Source organism: Artemia franciscana, chromosome 1 (genome assembly GCF_032884065.1).
Source record: "Artemia franciscana chromosome 1, ASM3288406v1, whole genome shotgun sequence".
Lineage (NCBI taxonomy): Eukaryota > Metazoa > Arthropoda > Branchiopoda > Anostraca > Artemiidae > Artemia > Artemia franciscana.
This window is the reverse complement of record NC_088863.1, coordinates 10,811,619-10,838,126: the sequence shown is the minus strand read 5'-3', so window position 1 is coordinate 10,838,126 and position 26,508 is coordinate 10,811,619. Positions and strand designations below refer to the sequence as shown.

Below are 26,508 nucleotides of genomic sequence, written 5' to 3'. Positions count from 1 at the left end.
GACCATGTACCGTATGAACTACACCAGGAGACGCAAAAAAAAAAAAAAACAACAACAAAATACAAGAACAATAATGACAACTAAAAATGCAAAAAATTACATGTAGTTTCAAATTTTAATAATTCCAAAGTGTAACTTAAACTATGTCTAAGTTACAGAAACAGGAAAGAATATTAGAAGACAGAAAAGAGATAAAGTGGAAGAAGAAGAATATATACACATAAATTGAAAATTAGAAATTAGTAGAGAAAGAGAGTCAATGAAGGATAACAATGAATAAATTAGTCACGAACTACGCGACTCTAACTTATTGTCAATACAACATCCAATTAATGTTACCAACGTTGTTACCGATGTACTAACGTAAATTAAAAAATAATAAACGAATCGTCGTCTTTATTCTTCGCTTTCTGATAAAACAATTAGAATCAAGTCAGGGTGAGCTACCAGACAAAGCACACTCTGACCTGGTATGTTAAAGGAATTCGCTGAATATTGACGCTATGGATCTCCCGTTATCAACTCAAGTAAAGTAAAAAGAAACTTTTAGCACCTTGAATAGTAAATTCAAGGGAACATAGGATTTTTGGCTAAAATGTCAGATTGTCAGCAAATGAATTACTAACTGAAAACGACTTAGATGTCTTGGAGAAACACATTATGACATTCTAGACAAAATTTCTGAGAAGCTTGGGCAGATAATTTAAAGGGAAGGTAGACGTGGCCAAAATATTGCAAAAGCAATCATGAGACTTGTTTTGCGCTTTTGCTCAGGACATGTAAATAGATAACGATTTGGGCGTATTTTCGTTAACTATAGTTTTGGTGTGTTTTGGTTGGCTTTGCTAAAAAATTTAATTATAAGTGATACTATCTACTGATAGGAGTCATTTTGATGTTTCCCAAACAGCAAGAAGGAGTCAAACCCCTAACAAGAATGGTACACGTCTTTTGTGTTTTCTTATTGCTTATATTAATAGAAAATATAAATATTTCTACGACGGATGTCAAAATACAAGTTAAATGACAAATAGAGCTGTTATAACTCAAAGGGTCTTGGCGTAAACATGATATTTAGTAGAGGAAGCGGGCGGGGGCGAAACTCAACGGAACTTGAGTGCCCTTTTCGTTTTATTCTTGTTCGTTACATATACCACCCTCCGACACTAATTCTCTCCTACCCCAAGTTATATCAACGTATTCTTCAAAAAGAGAATATTTCCATTAACATTTGAGCCAAGTTACTTTTCAGTTATTAAAGTACCAAGGACAGCGAAAATGTCATCCGATTGTGTTGGTTAACTGGAAATTAACACAATCTATATATCTTAAACTATAAAAAATTGGAAATCGGATTCTTAATGAGAATGATGTCCATAGGCAGTGATGCAGTTGTTGGTAGTCTTGGGCGGCAAATTCAAAACAAAGAAACGTGGGTGAAAAATCAGACAAAAATAAAGCCGAAAATACACTCCGCCAAACAGCTTAAAAATGTATAGCTTTCCTTTGTAGGTGTAGCTATATTTAGGAATCAGCAAATTTTTAATGTTTGAATCTAATGGAGGTAAAGCTTCGTTTATTAATGAATTTAACTAATTAATAAAAAATTAATTTAACTAATTAGTTTTGATGATTTATTTTCACAGTCCAACTGATAAAACAAGGACACTGATGAAAATATGGTACTTCTCTAAATATTCCACAATTTTGAAAAAAAATACTAGGCCTTCAGGTATAAATTGACTTAAGATGGTTACAAATGTTTTGATTTTGATGTCCTTGGTACTTGAAGATAGTCCCTAGTTTTAGTTATGAGACATAACAGTTACTACACAATACGAAAATGTCAGTCATTGAACATTTTGTGACAGCGATGCCATGCGACAGCAATGATTCCAACCTTTATAGTCAATTTGATATTATAAACAAATTCGTTCTCCTCTATAACTGAAATGGATACTCTTGACGTTTCCAGCACCATCTTGCCTTCTTTTGTCCAACTCAAAGATGGCTTAGGGTCGGCTTTCACTTTGCAAGTCATTGTGACCAGTTTACCGTCACTACTTGAAATAATTGATGGTTTTTCAAGAAAGGTGGGCGCACAGCCTTGTGGTTCTGGTGTTTCTGGCTCAGATTCAATGTTTAAATTGAGTTTAGCATTTGATTCACCGTGCTTGTTTCGTACGTAACAACGGTAAGGTCCACCATCTCTGCCTACTGGATCCTAGTTTCAAAGTGTTCAAATACAATTAATGAAATAAGGATTAACAACTATTATTTAGCATTTTTTATAAATTAGCACAAATCTAATAATTAGTATAATAATTAGGAATGTAGCTTATTACATTAGAGTTTAAACAAATATTAATAAGGATTCAGATATAGTTAAATATGTTTAATTATAATTTAGTTATAATAAGTCATTGTGACCATTTTCTTGTCATTGATAAACAGGATTGACTGTTTTTCAGGAAAAGCGGGTATGAAGCATTATGGTTTTGGCATTTCTGGCACAGAATCAATTTTTAACCGTATCCAGCTTTTGATTTAATAATGATAATTAGATAATTTTGATTAATGATAATTAGGTTCACCATTTCCATCTAATGAATCTTAGTTTCTAAGTTTTAGTTAACAGAAAACTAATAAGGATACTTTCAATTGTTCCATATTTATAAAACTAGCAAATTAAATTGGTGTTTACTGATTAATTTCTACAAATTCAACAAGTTAACACTCATGTATAAATAAATACGTATTAAATAGTTCTTATAATTACGTAAAAATAAAAATAACAAATAAAACCCAGTTATAAGAGTGTCTCTGAAAGTATTCTTTTATCTATTTTTACATAAAAACTAATTGACATATTTTTTAAATTAATAACGAATTAACCAACTAGGTAGCATTGGTTTTAAAAGATGCCTAAGGAATAAAAGTTGCTTATTTCAAACTTAGGGGTTCCATCGTTCGGCTAACGCGATGATATATATTAAGCGTAAAGCATCTATAAGTTTGTCATTTCGTTTGTATAAGTTTGTCATTTCGTTTTTTCATTTTTTTTGTTCGTTTTGTCATTTATCGCTTTCCATATTGTCATTTATATCATATTCGCTATATATGAGATGTGAAGCATATATAAGTCAGTCACTCTCTATGTTCATTTTGTTATTAGTCGTTCATCCTTTAGTGAATTTCTTTTAATTTAGCTGAATATTGAATATGAAGCATCTGTAACTTTGTCATTTTTCTTGTTCATTTTTTCATTTATCGTTAACCATTTTATCATTTGTATTAAATTCGCTGTATATTAAAGTGAAGCATCTGTAAGTTAGTCATTTTCTGTTTTCATTTTGTCGAGCATCTGTAACTTTGTCATTTTTCTTGCTCATTTTTTCATTTATCGTTAACCATTTTATCATTTGTATTGAATTCGCTGTATATTAAAGTGAAACATCAGTAAGTTAGTCATTTTCTGTTTTCATTTTGTCATTTGTTGTTCATCATTTTGTGATTCATATTAAATTTTTTAAATATTATACATGAAGCACCTGTAAGTTATTTATTTTGATTGTTCATTTTGTCATTTGCCTTTTGTCATTTGTATTAAACTAGCTAAATATTGAAGAAAATTAATAAAGTATCTGCAAGCTTGTCATTTTGTTTTTTACCATTTTTTTTACATTCATTTTACCATGTGTCATTTGTATGAAATTCGCCAAATATTCAATATGAAGCATTTATAAGTTTGTCATTTTGTTTGTTCATTTTGTCATTTATCATTTTCCATTTTGTCATTTGTATTTAAAGTCACTATTTATTAAAGTGAAGCATCTGTAAATTAGTAATTTTCTTTGTTCATTTTGTCAACTGTCGTTCATCATTTTGTGATTTCACTTTACATTTTCTAAATATTAAATATGAACCACCTGTAAGTTATTCATTTTGTTTGTTCATTTTGTTATTCGTCTTTTGTCATTTTTATTAAACTCGCTAAATATTAAATATGAAGAATCTACAAGTTTGTCATTTTGTTTGTTCTTTCTACCATTTGTCATTTATCGCTTGCCATTTTGTCATTCGTATCGCTAAATCTCAAATATGAAGCGTCTGTAAGCTTGTCATCTTGTTTATTGATTTTACCATTTGTCATTTTGTCATTTGTATCGCTAAAAATTGAATCTGAAATGTCTGTAAGTATGTTATTTTTTTTGTTAATTTTGTTATTTATCGTTTTCCATTTTGTCATTTGTATATTCACTATATATTAAAGTGAAGCATCTCTAAGTTAATCATTTTCTTTGTTCATTTTGTCGTTTGTCGTTCATCATTTTGTGATTTCTATTAAATTTCCTAAATATTACACATGAAGAACCTGTTAGTTTTTTTTGTGTTTTTTCATTTTGCAATTTGTCTGTTGTCATTTTGTCATTTGTATTAAAATAGCTAAATATTAATTATGAAGCATCTGCAAGTTTTTCATTTTGTTTGTTCATTTTACCATTTGTCATTTGTGGTTTGTCATTTTATCTTCTGGATTAAAATAGCTAAATTTTAACATAAAACATTCGTAGGTTTGTCCTTCGTTTATTCACTCTGTTATTTATCCTTGGTCATTTGTCATTTTGTCATTTTTATTAAATTAGCTAAATATAAAATGTTAAGCATCTGTAAGTTCTTCATTTGTTTGTTTCTGTAAAGCAGCAAAAAATGGGCATCAAATTGTTTGTCAAATGGTATTATGTCATCAAGTCAAATTTATTTTTGAACTAAAACAGTGTGTTAATTTGTTGAGACTTTAAAAGCGTGCCAATATTGGCATGTATCAAAAGCTTTAAGTACACGAGGGTGTGTGATTCTTTTTCCCATTTCTTTTCTTTGACTTGGTTTGTTTCAATATTGAATAAATTACCTATCCTATAGGAGATTATTTTAATTTTCAGTTTATATTTATACAAATTTGCATATAGAATGAACTTGGTTGAATTCAACGATTAAAGTCAACGATTAAAATCAACGATTAAAATCGATCCCAATGGGATATTTTCTCAGATAATAACGAATATTTTAGAAAAAGAGGTAGAATCCTTACTTAAATTAATGACATAAAAAAAAACAGTATCACCGTAATCTTTTTTGCCCAGGACTAGATATGCAGACCCACAAGAGCAAGGGGGGGTTCAATAAAAATCGTTTGAGCAGCTGAATGGTATAAACCAATTCACCTCTACCGCAGCTTTAACTAGAGTTACATAGTCCAAAACCCATATAATTACCCAATTATGCCCAAATCATACCCAAAAATAAACCTAAAAGAACGCAACTCCCAAATAAGTGAGGATAGGTGGACAAGCTCGAAATGAGTGAATATGGTAGGCACCATGCGCTAAATTTGAGGTTTTTCATATAATTTATCTCGGAAGAAATTAAATACATCAATTGGTGTCATTTTTATGCCCTTTCATAATATAATAATCACTTCCAAATGCAACTCAAAGTAACTTATAGCCTTGTCTATAGTTTTTAGACTATTATTTGAAGTTGAATAATTACTTAAAAACCAATTAGATATAAAAATTAACTTTTAAATTAGCGCTTAAACAGCTTTATATGATGTTCCAGTGCCCCACTAGCGACAAAGAAAAAAAGCTGAAAAAAGAGGACACATCAGTTTTGCTCATGCAAAAAAAAGTCATTTTTCTTGTTTTCAAGGTGGGGGGCTGTAAGTTTCCTGAATTGGGTTTTCAGCCATGTTAATTCAAAGACGTAGTTTTGTTTTGCTCCAGTCATTATCAAGGGGTTTCGGGCTTTTTTTGAAAATTTATTCAGATTTGTTTCAAAATGAAATTTTACAATCAGGATTCATCATGATATTAGTGACCATTCCTGAATCAGCAACAAATGAAAATTTTCTCTCACTAGACAGATAAAAAAAGAACTATTCAAACTTTTGGCTACTATGGGCTGTTTAGAGCTTCTTTAAGGACACAAAATGGAAAGTTCTCCTGGAAGCGATTATTATGATTGGAAAGAGCAAAAAAAGGCAGCAATGCTCTTTTTCGTTTTAGCTAAGCAATATAAAAAAAAAATTACCCATTATACCATCCATGGCCTACTATGAATTTAATATTAAATAAATAAAAAAATAAATAAGTAAAACACCCTATAAAAACAACAAAAAAACTACAATATTTAGTGTAAGCAGTAACTTAAATAGACTTACCTTTATTTCAAGAATCAAATCAAATAAGTCACCTCCTAGTGGAGTGGTTAAAATTTTTACTCTTTGGCTCAGAGACACTTCTTCGCTGCCTTTGAACCAAGTAACATTTGGTTCTGGTTTCGCCTTGCACCGACATTTCATCGTGATTAGAGTCCCAGTTGCATTTGGCTGTATTTTAGGCTTTTCAACGAAAGTAGGCGCAAATCCATCAAGATCCTCACCACCTGAAATATTTAGAAATTTGTTTCTGGCGTTTATGTTTAAATACGGTTGTACTGTATACACCATAGATTGATATAATACAGCACTATCATATTTTCAGTACTTAAATGTTGACAAAAGAAAGTGATAGATGTATTTGGCTGGATTTTAGGTTTTTCATTAAGAGTATACGCAAATCCATCTAGCAGTGTTTTGGCGAAAATATTTTCGAAAGTCCTTTTTCCTATTTGCCTAGATATTTATGAACTGAATAATCTATAGATTAATATGTTGCAAATGTGTAATCTTCCCATCCATCAAACTTAATAACAAATAGGCACCGTCTGCATTTGACTGGATTTTAGGCTTTTCAACGAAAGTAGGACCAAATTACCGAAGTTCCTCACCATCTCAAATATTTTCAAAATTGTTCTTTTCCTTTTCTTGCTTAAATATTTATATACTGTATTGCCTATATATAAATTTATTACAAAACTATCATTTCTTTTATCAATCATTGTTGGTAAGAAATAGGTGGTGACTGCATTTGTATGTATCATATGTTCCTCAACAAAAGTAGGCGCAAATCCATCAAGCTCCTCATCATCTAAAATTTTTCAGAGCTTTTTTTTTGTCTAAATATTTATGTATTGTGTAAAGAACAGATTAATATGTTACAACGATGTCATCTTTCTAACCCATCAATATTAATAAGAAAAATACGTCGGATGCATTTGGCTGGATTTTGGGCTTTTCAACACGAGTAGGCGTAAATCCATCTAGATTCTTAAGATCCAAACCATTTTCGAAAATTTTTGTCTAAATATTGACGTAGTGTATATATTCTACTCAGTATGTTACAACGTTTTCTAATCAATATATAATAACGAGAAAAGGTACCAGCTACATTTGGCTGGATTTTTGGCTTTTCAACGAAAGTAAGCAACAATGAATTCTTATCACCAAAAACATTCGAATGTTTTTCCTTTTTTCTCTTTTTTGTCTCAATACTGACATACAACGTATACCATTGACTAATATAGTAAAACACTGTGTTCTATCTTCTAAAATACACAAATAGTTATAAATTCTTACCACCTAAAGTTTCTACTCTGTCATTTATGTAATATGTTTATAATATGTATATAATATGTTTCTACTCTGTCTTCTAATCTAATTTTTCTAATCTATCAATGGTAACAAGAAGAAGTTGCCAGTTAAAATTTGCCTGTATTTTGAACTTTTCAATTTTCCTATTTTTTTTCTCTCTTATTTCTACTTTACGTTTTTTCTACTTTAACATTCTTTGAAATTTTAGAAGAAGGCAATTATTTATGCTATATAACTGATATGTATAATTAATATCTAAGCTAATTACTGAGCGTTTATCCACCTGCCTCTACAACTTCATTCAAAAAAATCAAAGGAAGTTTGTCCGGAAAGTGATCATTTATCCTACATAAAAGGTTTTCTGTTGCCTTACTATTGCAAAATTAAAGAGAAACCTCATCCGAAATTAATAAAATTACTTATAACAGAACCTCAAACCAAATCTTCAACTAAAGCGAAATTAAAATGCGAAGGATAAGTGTATTTTTCAATAAAATAGTGGGAAAAAAAACTTTTTTGATTAATTGTGATCCATGTCCGAGTATTTCGGCTTCACGTCCGGGCGCCTTTATAAATAGGAGAAGAAAAAACAAATTGAAATAAAACTTATAAAATCATATAAAGAAAAGGGAAAAGGAAAACATAAACTCCATACAAAAATAAAAGAAAAATTGACGTCTTAATAACGCCGACATCATGAAAGTACGAGTTTACCTTTTATTTATTTTTTTTTTCATTTTGTTGTTGCATATTTTGTGTTTTACTTTCCCCTTTTTCTTTATATATTTTGTTTATTTTAGGTTAGTCTGCTTTGTTACTTTTCTTCTTTTTCCTCCGTTAATAAAAGGAAAATAGCGACGAAGACCACACAGCCTTTCCATGACAACCACCAAAAACAAGAAGAACAATAGGGAATTTCTCAAGACAGTGGGAAACAAATTAGAACGAATATTTCATCCATATGTCCAAAGGCCATCCTCAGCAATACAAAAAACATACAAACATACAAAAAACATAGGAAGAAAAAACATACAACAGGATAAAATCAATAAAACTAAAATGCAAATTTTTTTCAAAACAGTCCCAGCATCCTTACCTCAGCGAAGTTCTACCAGGACTCTTCTTATTTGTTTTTTTTCTTCCTACAAGTTTTTGAATTGCTGAGGACAGCCCTTCGACATAGGGCCGAAATATTCATTCTAATTTGTTTCCCACTGTCTTGAGAAATTTCCTATTGGTCTTCTTATTTTTAGTGTTTATTAATAAAGGGCCCAGGACGTGTTGCTGAAACATTTGCACTTTTATTGTTTCTGCTGAAAAAGTCCGTGTTAATTTTCCATCTTATTGAAAAATCATACCTCTTTGTCACTACTCCCATTTCGTTTTAATTGTCGAGGGAAATTGAGAGAGAGTTTGGTATAAAAATTACAAAGCCAAGTGACTTTTGCTGTCCTACTTTTCAACCACTCAAGAGAAACTAAAGTCGAAACAAAAAAGCAGAAATGATTTGAGAACATGGCTTTTATGTTTCCAAAAATAATACATACGGAATATTTGGTTGGTTAAAATTCATTTTATGGCAGATTCGGTTTGATGATTTTCATTTTGCTTGTTTTGATTTTTTTTTTTTTTTTTTTTTTTTTTGATTACGCATCAATTACCCTTGAAAAATTTTAATTTTCTTTTCTCCAGCGGAAGATTTTTAATCTAATACAAAAAAAAAAAACATATTATAAATGTATTATTTGCAATACAATATTTGTTATACTCCATTATTTCTTTATGGTACCTTCCTAATTATGCACCTACGGCATATACAAAAAAGTGGGCTATATATTGGAGGTTTCTTTAGGCCCATACCCTATCCAGAAATGCAGAAGTTTCGGTGGTTTTTCAATACTGTCTAACATATTCAAAATGCATAATCTTTTCCTTGTTCTTACCTTCCATCCCCCAAAAAATAAATTCCTCCATTTATCCCCAAAATAGCACATATTTAATTTACATGAAATTTTCATCAGGAGAAATTTTTGCATTAGGAACATGGCCAAAAAAGGGCATACGGTCAAGACATTTCTCTCTGGTCTCTCTGGTTTAATTTTCCATAATAGGACTCTTAAGCTCGTCCCCCTCTCCTCCAGGAACACCATTATTAGGAGAAAGAGGAAAGAGACAAATTTTGGACCGCAAAAACAGATAATACGATAGATTGGATCAGACGGTACGAAGGTAGGGAGCTAAAAAAAACAAGCACTGCCCAATTTCGTCCCTTCCTCCAAGAACACCGACATCGGGAAAAAAGGAAGGAGGAAAACTGTGGAAGGCAAAAATAGATAATACGGGGAGATTGAATCAGACGGTAAGAAGGCAGGGAGCTGAAGAAACAGGTACTGCACAGTTTTTCACAATTAATGGCCTGTACTACTAACAACTCCCCGCAGCACCAAGCCACCCGAGGCCTAGATAGCTGTGCATGTTTATCTTCCATTCCAACCAACGGAAAGCTTCCCTTTTTACCCTCCAAAAATTTACAATTCCTTTAACTCCTTCTTTTTCGATCTCTTCCAACTCTATTCGGGGATGACTTAGGTGGGGACGCTTTGCGTTTTGCCTTAGATGGAGGGCCAAAAAAGACTTTGATTAGACTTGACTTATGTCTCCTGCCGGACATGGCTCAGCGTAGAGAGTGATTTCAGCTTCCTCCAGCTGGTGCGATAAGTAGCTAAAGCTGGTGCGTCCTGGACATCGATGTTTGCCAGCTTCAAGTATCTTAAAAGACTATCGGACCACCGGCGTTTCGGTCTTCCACGGGATCGTTTTCAGCCGGCTTCTGCGGGGTTAAAGTCCAGCACGATTTTCACAGGTAGGCATGATGGCATTCTAAGGAGATGACCATACCATCGTACAGTGTGCTCCACAATTTGGATGGAAAACAGCGTCTGCTGCGTTGTTTGTAGTAACTTCTCGTTGCTGACAAAGTCGAACTATCTCAGGCCTTCTATCCTCCTATGGCTTTTCGTCTGGAATACGTCGACGGTCTTGAGAGCTGTGATTGTGGCCGGCCAGGTTTCTATTCCACAAGGAATTACAGACCCAACCAGGGATTCTGAAGATGCGAAGCTTCGTGTTTCGACTAATACTTAGCTTCCGCCGTAGGATACGATTTATCCTGCCAATGGCAGCAGATGCCTTGGCTATTCTTGCTTGTAGTGCAGGGAGAAGGGAGCCGTCGGCAGCAACGACAGAGCTCAAGTTTGTAAACTGCTGGACCACGTCGACAATAGTTTTTTGGTGCAGGGCCCCAGGAGGATTGGCTATGCTAGAGGATGTATCAACGACCATAATCTTGGTTTTGTCCCAGTTAACCTCTATTCCTACTTCGTAGCTTCTTCTTTTAGGATGTGAAGTGCTTCCACCAGTTGGTCCATGGATTCCACCATGAGCACCAGGTCGTCGGCAAAGTCAGCCGACGACCTTTGACCAAAGACGATCTTTGAAAATCTGTCATCCTTCGTCTGCAAAACGTATCCTATCCACCTCAATCTTTTTTTCATTGTAGCCCAAGAAAGTTGGACAGAACCACATTTTTCTCACAGCTTGTTGTTTGAGGCCTGTGGCCTTTGTTCCCCAGAAATATTAAAATTGTTACGGCTGTTCGTAAGATTATTTGTATTTTCCATATAATTCACATATTTTGTTTTTTCCCTCCCCCACTCCGATAAGAAAAAATTCTACATATGTAACTAAAATGAGCAAATATTGAACATTTTTTATGTAACTTTAATCAAGGGAACCTAATGCACTTAAACCATTTCGGAATAAGAATAACAGAGTTGCCAGAAGAGCAGTGTCTCCACATCAAAATTTGTGTTGCATATCTTCATTTTTCCACTTTTGCCCTTAGCATGCACATACGTAGGAATTTATTTTATAGATAATATACGCGGAAAATGTTAGAAATTATTGCAAAAAAAGTCCAAAAACATTCGGAAAGAGAGAGGTCCAAAACTATAGATCCCTCCCAGCGTAAATATCTGAAACTAAAATAAGAAACCAATAATGCATATGATTATTTTCCACTTCTTTTTTATTCTTTTTCTATTATTGGAAGATAATTCCTTTCCATTATTATTTCTTCAACTTTTTTCAGTTTTCCATTTTTTCTTTTAGTTTATATTAATCTTTGTATTTTTTTTTATCTTTTTAACTACTGTCAAAGCTTCAATAAGGGCTGCATAATTTTGAAAATAATACTTACAAAAACACCTGGTCTAAAATAACAAACAAAAATAAACACATCTAAACATTTCCAAAAAATGCTTTATTCTAATAGACATGAGCTTATGCTTCGAAAAAAAATAACTTAAAGGAAAGAAAAATCAAGGGGAAATATTTGCATTGCGTTCGATAACAAAATTAACTACCCTGCACCGCTAATACCCAGATCACCGCTAATTACCGCTAATTACGGAGCAGCACTTTGGAGGATAAAGTTATAGTTTATTCTGTTCATAGTGATTCCAATACTACTACTTATTAAAATAGTGCAGAATATTTAAAAATTCATAAATTCCAACAGAAAAGAGAGTTACATATTTCTTAGAAATGGAATTTTAAAGAAAGCTCCTCTAAAAAAAGCAAAATCAAAAATATAGTCGTATCAACATTTACAACGGTTCTATTCTAGAAAGACATTGTTTTTTTGTCTCGTGTAAATGTTCGTTTTCTTTTTGTTTTTTTTTCCCCATTTATGCTCGTTTTTTTCATCTTTCTTTGTTTTCGGGTTTTCAATTGGATAAATAATAATGACCATTTCTAATCCAATAGACCCTATCTTCGAAATTTAAATAAAATGAGATATAAAAAAAACCAAACCAGTTAGCATACCTTGGAAATTGAGGGAAATGTTTGCATTACTTTCGCCAATCGAATTAACTGCATTGCACCGGTAATTACCACCATCACCAGCACTTGGATTGTCAATCTCCAATGTTAGATTATACATGTCTTTTCCAACACTGCTACTTGTTATTCTAATTCGGCTACTGTCTTTAATCACCTTAGAGCCCTGGAATTAGGAAAAAGATTAGTGTTAATAAATGTTGCGGAATCTCCAATGTTACCACTGCCTACAAGCTATTTCAATCGGTGAGGGGGGGGGAAGCCAAAGTCCTCCCATGTTAACAAAAAATTGTTTTGGAATTTCCACTGAAAGTACCCATTTTTTATTAAAAACAAAAAAACTGCCTGAGTACATATAAACATAAAGTCACTCATGTGAAATTTGTTTCTATAATTAAGACTCTGAACAAATTTTCTCAAACTTAACTATCTATAAAATTACCTATCATAAAGTTTATTTTAATATAAATTAATATTGTAAATGAATGTTATAAATTAATACAATAAATTAGTATCATAAATAAATTAATATTACCTATTATAAAATTTTTTCAACGTTGCCTATCTAGATCTTTTTTTTTTAGCAGTGGCGTAATTTCGTCAAATTCCTGTGAGAGGGGGCAAAGTTGGAGTCAATTTTCCCAAATTAAGTGAAAATGACAGTGATAATTGAAAAATGATCCGTATATTACCATAAAAGGAAAGATGTACTAAAGAAAACTGATCTGGTTTTCTGGATAATTGAATTATTCGGGCTTATCTTAGTTTTAAGAAGATTTTTTTGCAGAAACTAAATTTCAGCTGGAGGAGGGCCAACTGAGGTCTGAAGGACGGCCCCATAAAAAAATAAGCCCATTTTTTTCAGACCAAAAATCCCAGGGTGTCAATTTAAAAAAAAAAAGAATATGGAGTCGTTTTCGAAAATAAATTTTTGTATATATATATACACGATTATTGTTCGTTTAAAGAGTAGATAAATACTGAAACAGACAAAATTAAATCAGGCATAATTATATTAAATGTAACCTGGTTGAAGAAAATCCTTTCAATTAAAATAAGGGAGAAAAAATTAATGTTATTTATCTTTCTTGCAATCACGGTTTGGAAAAAAAAACCGATAAATTAAATTTAACAAACGAGTATAAACTGCTAGACTTAAATAAGACATAGATGTCAAAATTTTAATGGTTTTAATTGGATGGAAGACACTGGAGGGTATATACCTCTCTAGATATTTTTGGTCCCCTCGAGATTTTGAAAAGAAAATTTTTGGTAAATGTTCATTCAAAAGAACTTTTTTTTTTGTATTTTCGTTGGTAAATAAAGAAGAAAACAACACATTACCCCCTTCTTCTTCTATGTTTTGAAAAATGCATTTTACACCCTTCGTGATTTGATTTCAATACGCAAAATTACCCCTAGAAATTAATTTCTTCAAGAATTATGTAATTTTTATAATTATGAATCATTTCTAAAGTATCGATATTTTCAACCATAGTGGAATAAGTGCCAGGTAGGTCATTGACTATTCAATCATGCTTTTATGACAGCCCAGTTTAACAGGAGGAGTCAAGTTCTTTTCAACATTTTTCGTGCGACTGGATATATCGTGACACATTTCTTTAAAATTAATCAAAACTGTCCAAGTTAATTAGAAGTTAATGAGATGCTATCTATCGCGGATGACAATAAAATGTAAAAGACGAAGTTGACATACACCCTTCAAAAAAGCCTAAATATTTTTACTTGATTGAAATTCACAGATACAAAATCTGTGAAATTAAATCTATCTCTACGTTTTTTATTTTTGTCAATGTTTTTACTTGATAAAATTTTATTGATACGAAAATTGTAGATTCTCAACTGTATCTAATTTTTTTTCGTTTTTTGCTTAATATTTTTGCTCAATAGAGATTCACATATACAATATTTGCATTTGTGAAACTTTATCTACACTATTAAATTTATTTCTACTTTTTCTATGCTTTGCTGATTCAAAATTAATGGATAGTTAATTTTCGGATATACTACTCTATATACTACTTATATCAAACATCGCGGTAAGGAACTGTAAGGACTGAGCGACTCGGCTCAATAGTAACCAAAATTCTAAAAAAAAATAATTAATATATAATATTCATTGATTTAATGTTACCCATCAAACTACGAACCTGAGAAAATTTGCCTGATTCTCGAAAAAGGAGGAAAACACCCCCAAAAGGGGACGCAAACTTGATAAAAATTACATCAATAGACTTATTATATCAGAAAACACTATTATTGAGATTTCAAACACTGATCCCTAGAAAATTTTGCAATTTTTTTTCCAGAAGAAACATCACGGATGTGTGTTAACTTGTTTTTTTGTTTGTTTTTTTTTTTTTTTACTTGGGGGCAATCATGTAGAATCGAAGGTACTAGAAAATCGCGAGAGGGCTCATTCAATTAGAAATCAAAAGATTGTAGTGCCCTTTTTAAGCGATTAAAAAGATTATGCCACAAGGAAGCAGCTTTTTCTGCGATTTTGTGGCACTAAATTACAATTTTGCCCCATGAAGGACCAAGTTGCTATCGGTCTAATGTTATGAGAGAGCCAATGGTTTTATAATTATCAAAAAAAAAAATACATATTGAGCTTCCCAGTTGCAGAGGAAGTAATGCCGCAAGGTTCAATGATGTCCCCTCCTCAACGCCTCAGTCTTCGCGCTAAAGTTTGGCTCTTTCTAATAGCTCTATTTTTTAAAACAATAAGAACGTTAGCGTAAAGAGCAAGGCGTTGAGAAGGGGACAGCCCCTTTCATATAGAGAATGATTGCTGTTCGTTTTAAGTTTTAATGTCACTCTTTACTTTCAGCTTAATAAAATCTTGTTTTTTTTTACTTAGTTTCTGAACGTTTTTGAATTAATGCAGGTTTTGAATTTGGCTTACCGTACATGAATAATTAAAACGAAATTTAAGTTTTAATGTTGTCTCTTAATTTCAGTTGAAAAAACTTGTTTTTTATCTAATTGCTGATCGAGTTTTAAATAATGTCGATAAATCCAGCTCCCCCTCCGTGGAAAATTCTCTTCCCCGCGAGAAATTTCTCCATGACAATATTCTCCCACGTAACTTAAATTAGTGATATTTGTGGAAATAATTTTGTAGACATAGTAACAAAACGGCCAAAGAAGTCGAAAATATTTCTATGAAAATGAGAATCACAAGTTGAGCAATTCTCAAATGGCTGAAATGAATGAAAGGAAAGATCTTTAAAAGATATACGTAATAATTAATTTCGTTTTGAGTTTTAATGTTATTCTTTACTTTCGGTTCGAAAAAACTTTTTTTTTTATTTAATAACAACCACAAGTCGAACATATACAATATCTTTGGTTTATTATCACATCAAAATCATAGTTGTAAAGCTGCTTAGGTAAAATTACATGCTAAGATTGGCCGGAAAATAACTCAAACAAATTATTGCTTATATCGGCCATTATTTTACAGCATTCGAACTTTAGCATGAAGAGCGAGGTATTGAAGAGGGGGTGAACATCCTCATATAGGTAACATTATGGGGTTCGCCCCCTCGTCAATACCTCGCTCTTAACGCTAAAGTATGAATTTTGTTCAAATTTTTTAGAATGACCCCTGAGTCGCCAAGGCTATTTAATTAAAATAAATAGCTCTTTTGAAATTACTAAAAATACTTTAGCGTAAATAGCAAGGTATTGACGAGGATACAAACCCCTTCATATACGCAATAATTTTTGTCGCTTTAAGTTTTAATGTTATTCCTTACTTTAAGTTAAAAAAAAAAATGTTTTTTAATTTAATTTCTGATCGTTTTTTAAATAATGCTGGGGTATCCAGCGTCCCCTTCATAGAAATTATCTTCCCCCATGAAAAGTTCCCCCATGAAAGATTCTACCACGTCACCCGATCCCTCTCCCCCCTCACACCTGAAAAAATCCCCCTGAAAAGGTCTGTATACTTACCAATAACAAATACTATATGTAAACAATGAGCAATTTTCATAACTTGCAGCCTTTCCCCAAGGGAGTGAGGTAATAAGTCGTCCTCAAAGACATGATTATTAGATATTACGACTATGCTGAACAAAATAGCTATTTTAAAATTTTGATTTGGTGACTTCGGGAAAAAATGAGCGTGAGAGGGGGCCTAGTTGCCCTCTAATTTTTTTGGTTACTTAAACAGGGCACAAGAACTTTTAATTTCCGTTCAAATGAGCCCTCTCGCGAAATCCTAAGACCACTGGGTCGATACGATCCCCCTGGAAAAAAAACCAAATAAACACGCATTCTTCTGGCAAAAAAAAAATACAAAATTCCACTTTTGTGCAGATAGGAGATTAAAACCTCTACAATAGGGTTCTCTGATACTTTGAATCAGATGGTGTGATTTTCATTAAGATTCTATGACTTTTAGGGGGTGTTTCCCCCTTTTTTTCAAAAATAAGGCTAATTTTCTCAGGCTTCTAACTTTTGATGGGTCGGATTAAACTTGATTAAACTTATATATTTTAAATCAGCATTAAAATGCTGTTTTTTAAACTTAAATGCTGTTTTTTTACTTTGTTTTTTAAAAACTTTTTTATTGGTATCAAAATTCCGTTTTTTAGAGTTTCGGTTACTATTGAGAGCCGGGTCGTTCCTTACTTACAGTTCGTTACTACGAATTGTTTGATGACTGCCAAAACAAAAGAGCCGTTGGGTTGTAAAACAAGTTTTTTTAAAGTGCTAAGAACTTTCGTGCTACGAGGGAAGAGTTGAGGAAGGAACAGCTTTCCTTAAAAACGGAATAGTTTCTGTTCGTTTAAAATTTTAATGTTGTTTCTTACTTTCAGTTAAAAAAAAACTTTGTTTTTAACAGATACAGAGATACTAGTCTAGGCAATATAGTAAGGAAATAAAGTAAGGAAAATAAAGAAAAGAATAGGAAAATATAGTAAGGAAAATAAAGGAAGGAAAAAAGAGGTCTATAAATAATTTCTTGACTCGATTTCGTAGATTTTTTTAAGAAGGTTCTTATTTATTTTTATTTATTTATTATTATGCACTTATTCCTGCATTTCACAATATTACTAATAATTGTTATTGGGAAGAATGCAAAAATTTTTCGGATGGAGGGGGGTAAATTTCTGCAAGGAGAATTTTTCCCAAAAAAAAGAGTAAATTTTTCATTGGGAGGAAATTTCTCTGGGGGTGAACCTTTCAGGCGAAACATTACAGTGAAATATTACCCTGGTTGAATTTGCCTAACCTATACGAAATTCTTTCTATATATCTCGCTTTCTTTTTACTGACTCAATTTTACGCGTGGAGAAATTAAGGATAATAATCCAGAGCAACTTTTCGCTGGGATCGAATAGTGTAGATGATATTTCTTTGGGGAGGTAGAATTCTTGCATGAAGATGGAGCCAAGTTTTTTGGCATTATTTAAAAACGATAAGAAATTAAATATGAAAAAAAGTAAAAAAATACCCACCTGAAACCAAGTAATTTCTGGATACGGATTAGCTTCCAAAGTGCACTCCATCACCAATTTTTCACCTTCCTGGCGAATTGCAGGCTTTTTTGGAAATCTTGGCGCCTTACCATCTGGAATTCTGAAAAGACTTCGTTCATTATCTTAACCCTGATATATTCTAATTAAATCAACGAATTAATTAGTGATGGAGAAACTATTCTCCCTAGAATTTACTCGACATCCTTTAGGAAACATTTAGCTCAAAGAAACAGCTACTGCCTTCCCTCAATTGTTCCTTGGACTTATCGTCCATAACAAAATGAAACAGGACCCTACAGATTCAATGGATATATATCAGGCAATGACGATCAATGAAATAATTCCCTATTGTTCTTCTTGTTTTTGATGTTTGGGATAAAGTACCCCACCACCCAGACCATTTCTGAGCACTTCTTATTTTAATCATTAAAACATATTTTTCTATTATTCCACCCTCCCCCTCCAAAAAAAATTCTGCATACGAGCCGGATTCATAATAACGCTGGAAGAGAATTTCAAAATTTACTCTAAGATATCTATTTTTAATACTTACCATACAATTTAAAAAACAGGCAAAGTCTATTGCGAGGCACAGAATACTTGTCCAATCCAACTGTGGATTTTCTTTGATTTATTTCTGTATGGTTTTTTGATTCAGTATCTTTTCTCATTTTGTTAGCTTCACTTCGAAAGGTTAGATTTGTTTTCTTTTTTTTATGAGCACCGAGAACGCCTTGGCAGAGGTTCTTTTCGAAATATTTACTTGTTTTTCGTCTTCATATTTTTCCACCGGCTGACAAAATCCTCATTCCCTCACCTTTTTGGTTTTATTATTTATTTAATATATCCTTTCCTATCTTGGTCTCATACGTCAATTTAAACAAATAAGAGCCAGTTTTTACATTTCCTAAATTTGTATATATTCTACATTATTCAATATTTACAAAAAGATAACAAACCGGAACCATACCTGAGGGGGGGGGGTAGGCTAATTGATGTTTAAAAAAGTGAGCTTTCTACACCGAAACATCCAATTTCCTTAGGTATTTCTTCGTGTTAGCCTCAAATTTTTCAAGGGATAGGGGAGGGACGGTTCTAACTCGAAACGTAAAGGGGCAGACAAATAAAAATTGATATAATAGCTCAAACCTAAAATTATCCTATTCTATCTACTAATAACCCGATGAGCTATTTACGTGTTTGCACAACATATAAATTCTTTAATTGGAATTAAGCTAAGGCTTGACTGCTCATGTCAAACAATCCTGTCAAGGTTATTACATTTTCTTTTTGTAAATTATGTTCGAAACTTCGGGATAAAATCTTCAAACGGTAATAAATTTTATCTAACAACCTTAGACACTATTTTTGCACTGTTGACCTTTGCCTAAGAATTTCATTTATCACATTTCTGTCATCTGATTATTTTTGGAAAGCTAATTTGTTTTTTGCCAAAGTTCCAAGATTTTGCAAATAACCTCGAGTTGTGTTCCATCAAGATACGTATTTTTGGCCTTTTGGAAGATACGCCATATATTTCGATTTTCTATTGCTAATTCACAGAAATTATTGGTAATCTATAATTCTTTATTGAGTATTTTCTATTGGTAATTTATATTTGAAGCATAGAATAAAGATCCTCAATCCAATAGTAAATTATTTCTAATCAGCTTGGACACTTTTTTAACTGTTGACCTTGGCTAAGCATTTCATTTGTCAGTTTCCTGTCACCTGATTATTTTCGGAAACCTAATTTGTTTTCTGCCAAGGTTCCAGACTTCTGCAAATAATACATAACTCCATTCGATCTATCCGATCTGTTTGGGATATGTATTTTTGGTCTCTTGGAAAAAACTGACTTTGTTTTTCCAGCAGCCTCGATCGACATCCTCGATTTTCTGATTTTGTGGACGCCAAGTTAGGGTGGCTAAGCAATATCGTGCCTAAGGACTGGACTGAATTTTAATAAGAAAAATTAGTAGAAATATATTTGAAATACCACTTGATCTTTGAGCAAAGAATGCTTCGAAAATAACATTTTACCGTATTTGTTATTTTTCAAAGGAATCTTAAGTGATTATGCTACTAAAAAGTAAAATAGGCTTTTTATATCCTTTGAATTTTTGGGACTCGTTTTTAAAAGGATACACCAATAAAACTAGAAAACAGTCACTTATAAGATCCAATTTATAAAATTTCAATCCCTCCGCCTACCTTTAAAAAATGCACTTTTTCTCTTCCCCCCTCAAAAAAAAAGAAGATTTTAACTGTTTGCACTTATGCATATAAGTCTTTAACATCGTAAAAAAATATTTTTTTTGCATATTTTGATAAACGTTTTATGCAATTATGTTATTCTATATACTACCTTTTTTAACTTGAGCAGCTCAAAAAATGAGGCTTGTTTAAATCAATATAGCAAACTGATATTATTTTATAATATGAGCAATAATCCTATAGAATAATTTTTATTTGATATGACATTTGGCATTACCTTTCAATCACTATGATTAATATTTATGATGGAGAACTTTCACAAAATTGTTCATAGGTTCAATAACTAACTTTCGTGGCAAATTCATCAAAATAGAAAAAAAGCAATCGATCTATGTGAAATTTTTAGATTTTTTTTTTTTAATTGTAAGGTTTATATGTTAGGAGTGCGTGTAGGGGGAGAGTAAATTCTGGACAAAAAATTTGATTTGCTCATTTTATGAGGAATAGTCGTATTAGAAATTAAAAACTGAAAAAATATAGGTAAAAAACCATTTAGATTATTACACTTGCAACCTCATTTCGTAAAAAAAAATTCACTTTAAAAATATCCTTCTCTTGTAAAAAGAAAAGCAGGTATGGTCGTCCTGGCTCCAGTGGCTTCAATTAAAGGAAATGCAGGAGGAGAGGCTTGAAAATGTGGTGGAGGGGTCAATTCTGTTTTTTCTTCGTTTTCTACACTGAAAATGCCCCACCCAACGATTAGCTCTCATGTTCGACACTCTTCAAATACTTCTCCTGTTTTTACACCGTTTTCATTAAGAATAACCTTAATGTTAATTTGACACATCATTTGGCACTATTTTTCTATATAATTGGCGTTCCCAAAGCTAAATAAACGAAATAAAAGTTAAAAAATCTACATCCGGCTACATTTCACTCAAGAATACAAGCATAACTTTAATTTATAAGAGAACAAGTTATAAGAACTGTGACCTGTACCTTGATCTTTCCAGCAATATCTTATGCCCAGAATCACGAGGTTTTATCTGTTAGCATTTGCTATTTTAGTGGAACTTGCCCCTTTGATCTCGTCAAAACGAATTTATGGCATGTTTCTTTTTGCCAGAAACATTAACTTACATCTAATTAAATAAAAAAATTTTACAGAATGAAAGTAAAGAGGGACACCATAAAATTTAAACGTGGAAATTGTAGCTGTCTTATAGCACTCGACGCATTTTTGTACGACAATCAACTTTTTCTTTACATTAGAAGGGTCAACTAACCCTGCCTTATTAAAACCTGGTTGGCTTTAAAGTATTTGGTGTAAAAACCTGAGCCAATAAAAAGAACGAAAAATGAAATTCCACCTGTTGTGTTCTTCTGTGTGAAAATTTAAACCAGAAAAAGAACAAAAAGATTTCGATTGACAAATTTTTTTCAAGTATTCCATAAGACACTCCACCTAATATATAATATAATGTGACAAAAATATAATGTATAATTATTTAGTATTATATAAAAAATTATTAAATTTATAAAATATAACATAAGAAATTAAATATAAGATTTAATAAATAAAAATATATAACCATTAAACAAAAATAATTAGATAAACTTAGTTGGTAAATGTGGATATAAATGATTAAATGTTAAACATAAAAATTATTAAATATCAAGGCCGTATCCAGGGCGAGGGCTAGAGGGATTTGATCATGTTGAAATTGAATTTTTAAGCTTTTAAGCATTTCACCAATATATAAGATAAATAAAAATATATAATTATTAAACAAAAATAATTAAATAAACTTAGTTGATAAATATAGATACAAATGATTAAATGTTAAACATACAAATTATCAAATATCAAGGCCGTATCCAGGGGGAAGGCTAAGGGGATTTGATCATGTTGAAAAGCTTTTTAAGCTTTTAAGCATTCATTAATATATAAGATCCTATCTGTCAATGGAGCCCACGGAAAAAAAAACAATGAGACAGCTGTCCCCAGTCCTTGAAATGTAAAAAGCCTAGATAAATGAATTAAGACCTAATTCAATATATTAGAAAACTGTCTTATAATCTTTCCATTGAAATGTTCTAGCCAAGGATGCCAATCCATGAGGATGTAGGAAGGGGAGGATGGGAGGGAGAGAATTACTTTTTGGTAATTTTTTGACGATGAAAAAAAAAAAACATAGTTGTAAATGTATAGATTTGGGGCATTTTTTTTTATTTTTCTAAAAGAAACGCAAAAAATGGTGCCTTTGGAAATCTTAAAATCCGAGAGAGAAATTACCCCCTCCTCAATTGGTCCCCTGTCGCTGTATGGCTAATTAGCTCGAATAAAATAAAACGAAAATGAAAAAGTTGAGAATAGATTAATTTGTGAATATAAACATAATCTTCCCGGTTAATCTATGCCCAGATTTATAATGCCTCCCCTAAAAACACATTACGCTAAAAAGACATACCAACATAGAAATTACCCCCCCTCCCCCTCCAATATAGACATTATCCCCGACTAATGTAGACATTACCCCCGACTAATATAGACATTACCCCCGGTTTGAAAGTCATTTTCTAGTTACTTCGTTCTCCTTGTAGGTTCATGTTTTTCAGTCATAGACGTCACTTGGGGGGGGGGGGGGGTGGAGGACAAGAGGGAAGGCAGTTAACCCCATAAGGAAACTATTACTGGAAATGTCGATGCTGGAAGTCATGGATTTTCCATCTGAAATAAATCAGTGTTGCCAGGGAATTGAGCAATCTGACCTCATCAAAAATGATCCGTGAGGAAAATATAGCTAGGCAACATGCTAATAAATTTTGCATCTCATTTTATTGAATTTTTTCTTTTTCAGAATAAAAATTACACCTCCAGTAAACATACGAATAGTTATAATTCAGTCATTTGAAATTACAACTAAAATTAGAAATTACGCTTGAAATAAACATTCAATGAAAAAATTACAATCATAATTTGGAAATTGAAATAATAATTTAACCAAACCCACAGTAAATCAAAAAATTTAAAACTTTTTAACGTAATTTAAGAAACCAAATTTTAGATTTCCCTGCAAAAGAATAAGAGCCAATTTAACCATTTTTTTTCAAAATAGTTATGCAAAAACAAGGAAATAATTAACTAAGACCGGATAAAAAGTTTATTTTCAATGAATAGCTAAAATTTTCCAACTAGCAACGTGAAATGATTTGAAATTGATTTTAATCCACTAAGTTGAGGATACACTAAAATTAACTTTCTTTTCGAAAGCAGTTACACTAAAAAAGGATTTTTAGATTATTAAATTTGAATATGTTTAAAACAAGCTTCGAGTCTCTAGGTCTGTGGTTCCCGACCGATTGTGGGCAATGTCCCACCTAGGCACTTCTAAAATCCTGATGTCCCCGACCGTATTATTTAAACTTTGTTGTTCACAATTTTCCGTCTGTACGCATGAAGGAAGCTTAAAAATCTATTTACTTAGCATGCTTTTTCGTATCATCCCCTGGGCATATTTTATACTATATTGTACTATATTATACTATATTATATTATATTTTATATGTTATACATTATATATTTTATATATATTATATTTTATATTATATTTTATACTATATTATATTGTCGGAATATAACACCTTTTAAACGATGTCAGTGCAATTGTCAGTGCAGTATTGTATCTTTTTTTACTCTGTAAATGTATTTGAATGTGACGTCATTCACATGAATTTTTTTTTTAATTCAGTCTCTGAAGTATAATCAGCTGACAGGTGCACATCCCACCTATGGCCAATCAAAATATTCCCACGCCTCACCGGTGGGGCATGAACCCCAGGTAGGGAATCATGGCTCTAGGTTGAAGATAGACTATTAAAATCTCAAAATTACCAACAAAAAAAGAAAATATCTCCGGAGAAAAATCATATTCTGGTGATTGTGTCTAACCGTATCTAATTGTATCATAACCAATTGCATCTGAAGTTAATTGTATTATTGTGTCTAAACTTGGGACTTACTTTAGTTTCCCATTTCCTTCAAAATCCAAAATGATTATTGCATGTGATTCAACGTGGACATTCAGGTGATTGAACGTTTACGCGTTCTGTACGTCCAAAAGCGTTTTAGTAAAATCTTCTTAACCTTTTAAATATAAATTTTTATCTGAGGTTATATTGAACAAACATTAAAATATTCAAGCTAGGATTTTTAAAATAGTTTAATAACACCCTTAAAGTCACCAGGATGGACAGAGACTATTTAAATTTGAAAATTATGACATGATTAAAATATTACGTTTCGTGGATGTTGGATTTAGATTTTTCTAAATATTGTCCACGACTATTGTATACAAACTTTGGACTTAGTTTGGCATTCATTTCAATCCAAATTCCAATTGATTATTGCCAGTGATTCCGATAAGGAAAGAGTTAAAGAGAAATGGGTAGAAGATTTTGAGAGTGTGCTAAATCAAGATACGGTTGCAGGAAAAGATATAGAGGAAAAATGAAAAAGTTTGTGATACCTTGGATGTGAAGAAAGATTTGTTTTGTGAGGAAGAATTAGTGACAGTAATAAAAGGATTAAAAAATAATAAGTCCTGGGTGCTAATAGTGTGGTAAATGAGTTTCTTAAACATGGTGGCTCTGAGGTTAAAATAAGTTACTGAAGATTATGAATATGATTCTTGAAAAAAAGGAAGTATCTAGCGATTTTATGAAAACCCTAATCAAACCACTGTATAAGAAAGGTGATAAGAGTGAGTGTGCTGGTCTCAGTATATAGCAAATTACTTAGTATTATGATAATCTTTAGACTGAGAGATGCTGTAGACAAAGTGATAAGAGAAGAACAGTGTGGTTTTAGAAAAGGCAGAGAATGTGTCGACATAATTTTCACTCTTAGGTTAATAATTCGGAAGTGCCTGAGTTATCAAATACCTTTAGTCCTTAGTTTTCTAGATTATGAGTGAGCTTTAGATTCTGTTGATAGAAGAGCTTTAGCGAAGGTCTTATCCTTGTATGGTATATCAGACAAATACATTTAAGTGATTAGTGCTATGTACGAGAATAACCCTGCTGTGGTTACGTTAGGAAATCAGGTTAGCCACTGGTTTCGTATTAAATCAGGAGTTAAGCAGAGTTGTGTTCTTCTTCCCCTTTTGTATGCATCATTTTGACGGACTTAGTTTTAAGGAGCACAGGAAAGGCAATGGGAGAACACAGAATCAAATGGGGAGGAAAAACTTTCCTGGACTTAGATTATGCTGATGATTTAAGCATCCTAGATGAAATTGTAAAGTTTTACGAGTTCATAGTGCTAGGATAGGTTTAAAAATTAATGTTAAGAAGACTAAGTCACTAAGGCTAAGAATAAGTGAAGAGGAAAAGGTGACGCTGGGTAACAAAAAGATTGATCAGGTGGTCAGTTTCACTTACCTTGGTAGTATTATTAGCAAAGACGGTTGGAGCAGTGAAGATGCTAAAAGTAGAATAGCCAAGGCTAAGGGTATTTTTTAATAGTAAAAAGTTTGGAGGAATAGGAAGATAAGTCTGCAGACCAAGATTAGAACATTGGAAATTACAGTGATGACAGTGGTCAAATATGGTTCTTAAGCATGGGCGCTCCAAAAAGTGGATAAAGATTTGCTAGATGTTTATCCAGAGAAATTGCACACGGATCGTTCTGAGTACCCGGCAGACTGACAGTATTTCAAACATTATGCTGTATGAAAAGTGCTGTTCAATCCCGTCCTCTAGAAATATAATGAGAGAAAGGTAGGGCTTGCTAGGGCACGTTTTGCGGATGAAGGATGACAGATTGCCAAAAATTGTCCTTTCAGCCAACCGTTTAGAGCTAAAGGGAAAACAGGTCGTCCACGGTTGGGGTGGCAGGATATCACAAAAAAGATCTAAAGAAAATGAGAACTTCCTGGGAGGGTGTAAAGAGGGAGGCTTTGAATAAATTGGGATGGAGGAGGAATGTACGTTACTGTGTTAGCCCCAGGCGGCATGGTTCTGCGATGAGTTGTTAGTACTATTCAAGGTAGGACTTTAATATTTTTTTTTGGAAACATCCTAAAATTTGTCAGGATGGAGATATATCTAAAGAAGGCCCACAGCCATCGATTTCTAGACTTGGGGCTTATTCCAGTTTTCCATTTCCCTCCAAATTCAAATCATTGCCTGTGATTAACCATGGACGTTCTAGTGATAGAACGCCGAAACGTTCAGGCCGTCCAAGAATGTTGTGTTCTATCAATGAAAGGTAGTATACCGGTAAAATCGACATTATTTTATCAATATAAGTGTTTGTCTGAGGTTCAGCTAAACAATTCA

At 32.4% G+C, this 26,508-nt stretch overlaps 1 protein-coding gene across 31 annotated transcripts in view; it reads right to left on the bottom strand.

The window, feature by feature from the left end:
* LOC136025213 (twitchin-like) overlaps window positions 1-26,508 on the bottom strand; it is a 397,750-nt gene that overhangs the window by 292,460 nt on the left and 78,782 nt on the right. For 29 of the 31 annotated variants that reach the window (XM_065701279.1, XM_065701032.1, XM_065701099.1 and 26 more), the window contains 4 exons: window positions 17,929-18,049; window positions 12,422-12,602; window positions 6,224-6,447; window positions 1,901-2,224 (listed from right to left, as the gene is read on the bottom strand). In XM_065701279.1, coding sequence (XP_065557351.1) covers window positions 1,901-2,224; window positions 6,224-6,447; window positions 12,422-12,602; window positions 17,929-18,049 — 850 coding nt within the window. The remainder of the gene's footprint in view (window positions 1-1,900; window positions 2,225-6,223; window positions 6,448-12,421; window positions 12,603-17,928; window positions 18,050-26,508) is intronic. The other 2 variants (XM_065701248.1, XM_065701263.1) reach the window with 1 other exon arrangement.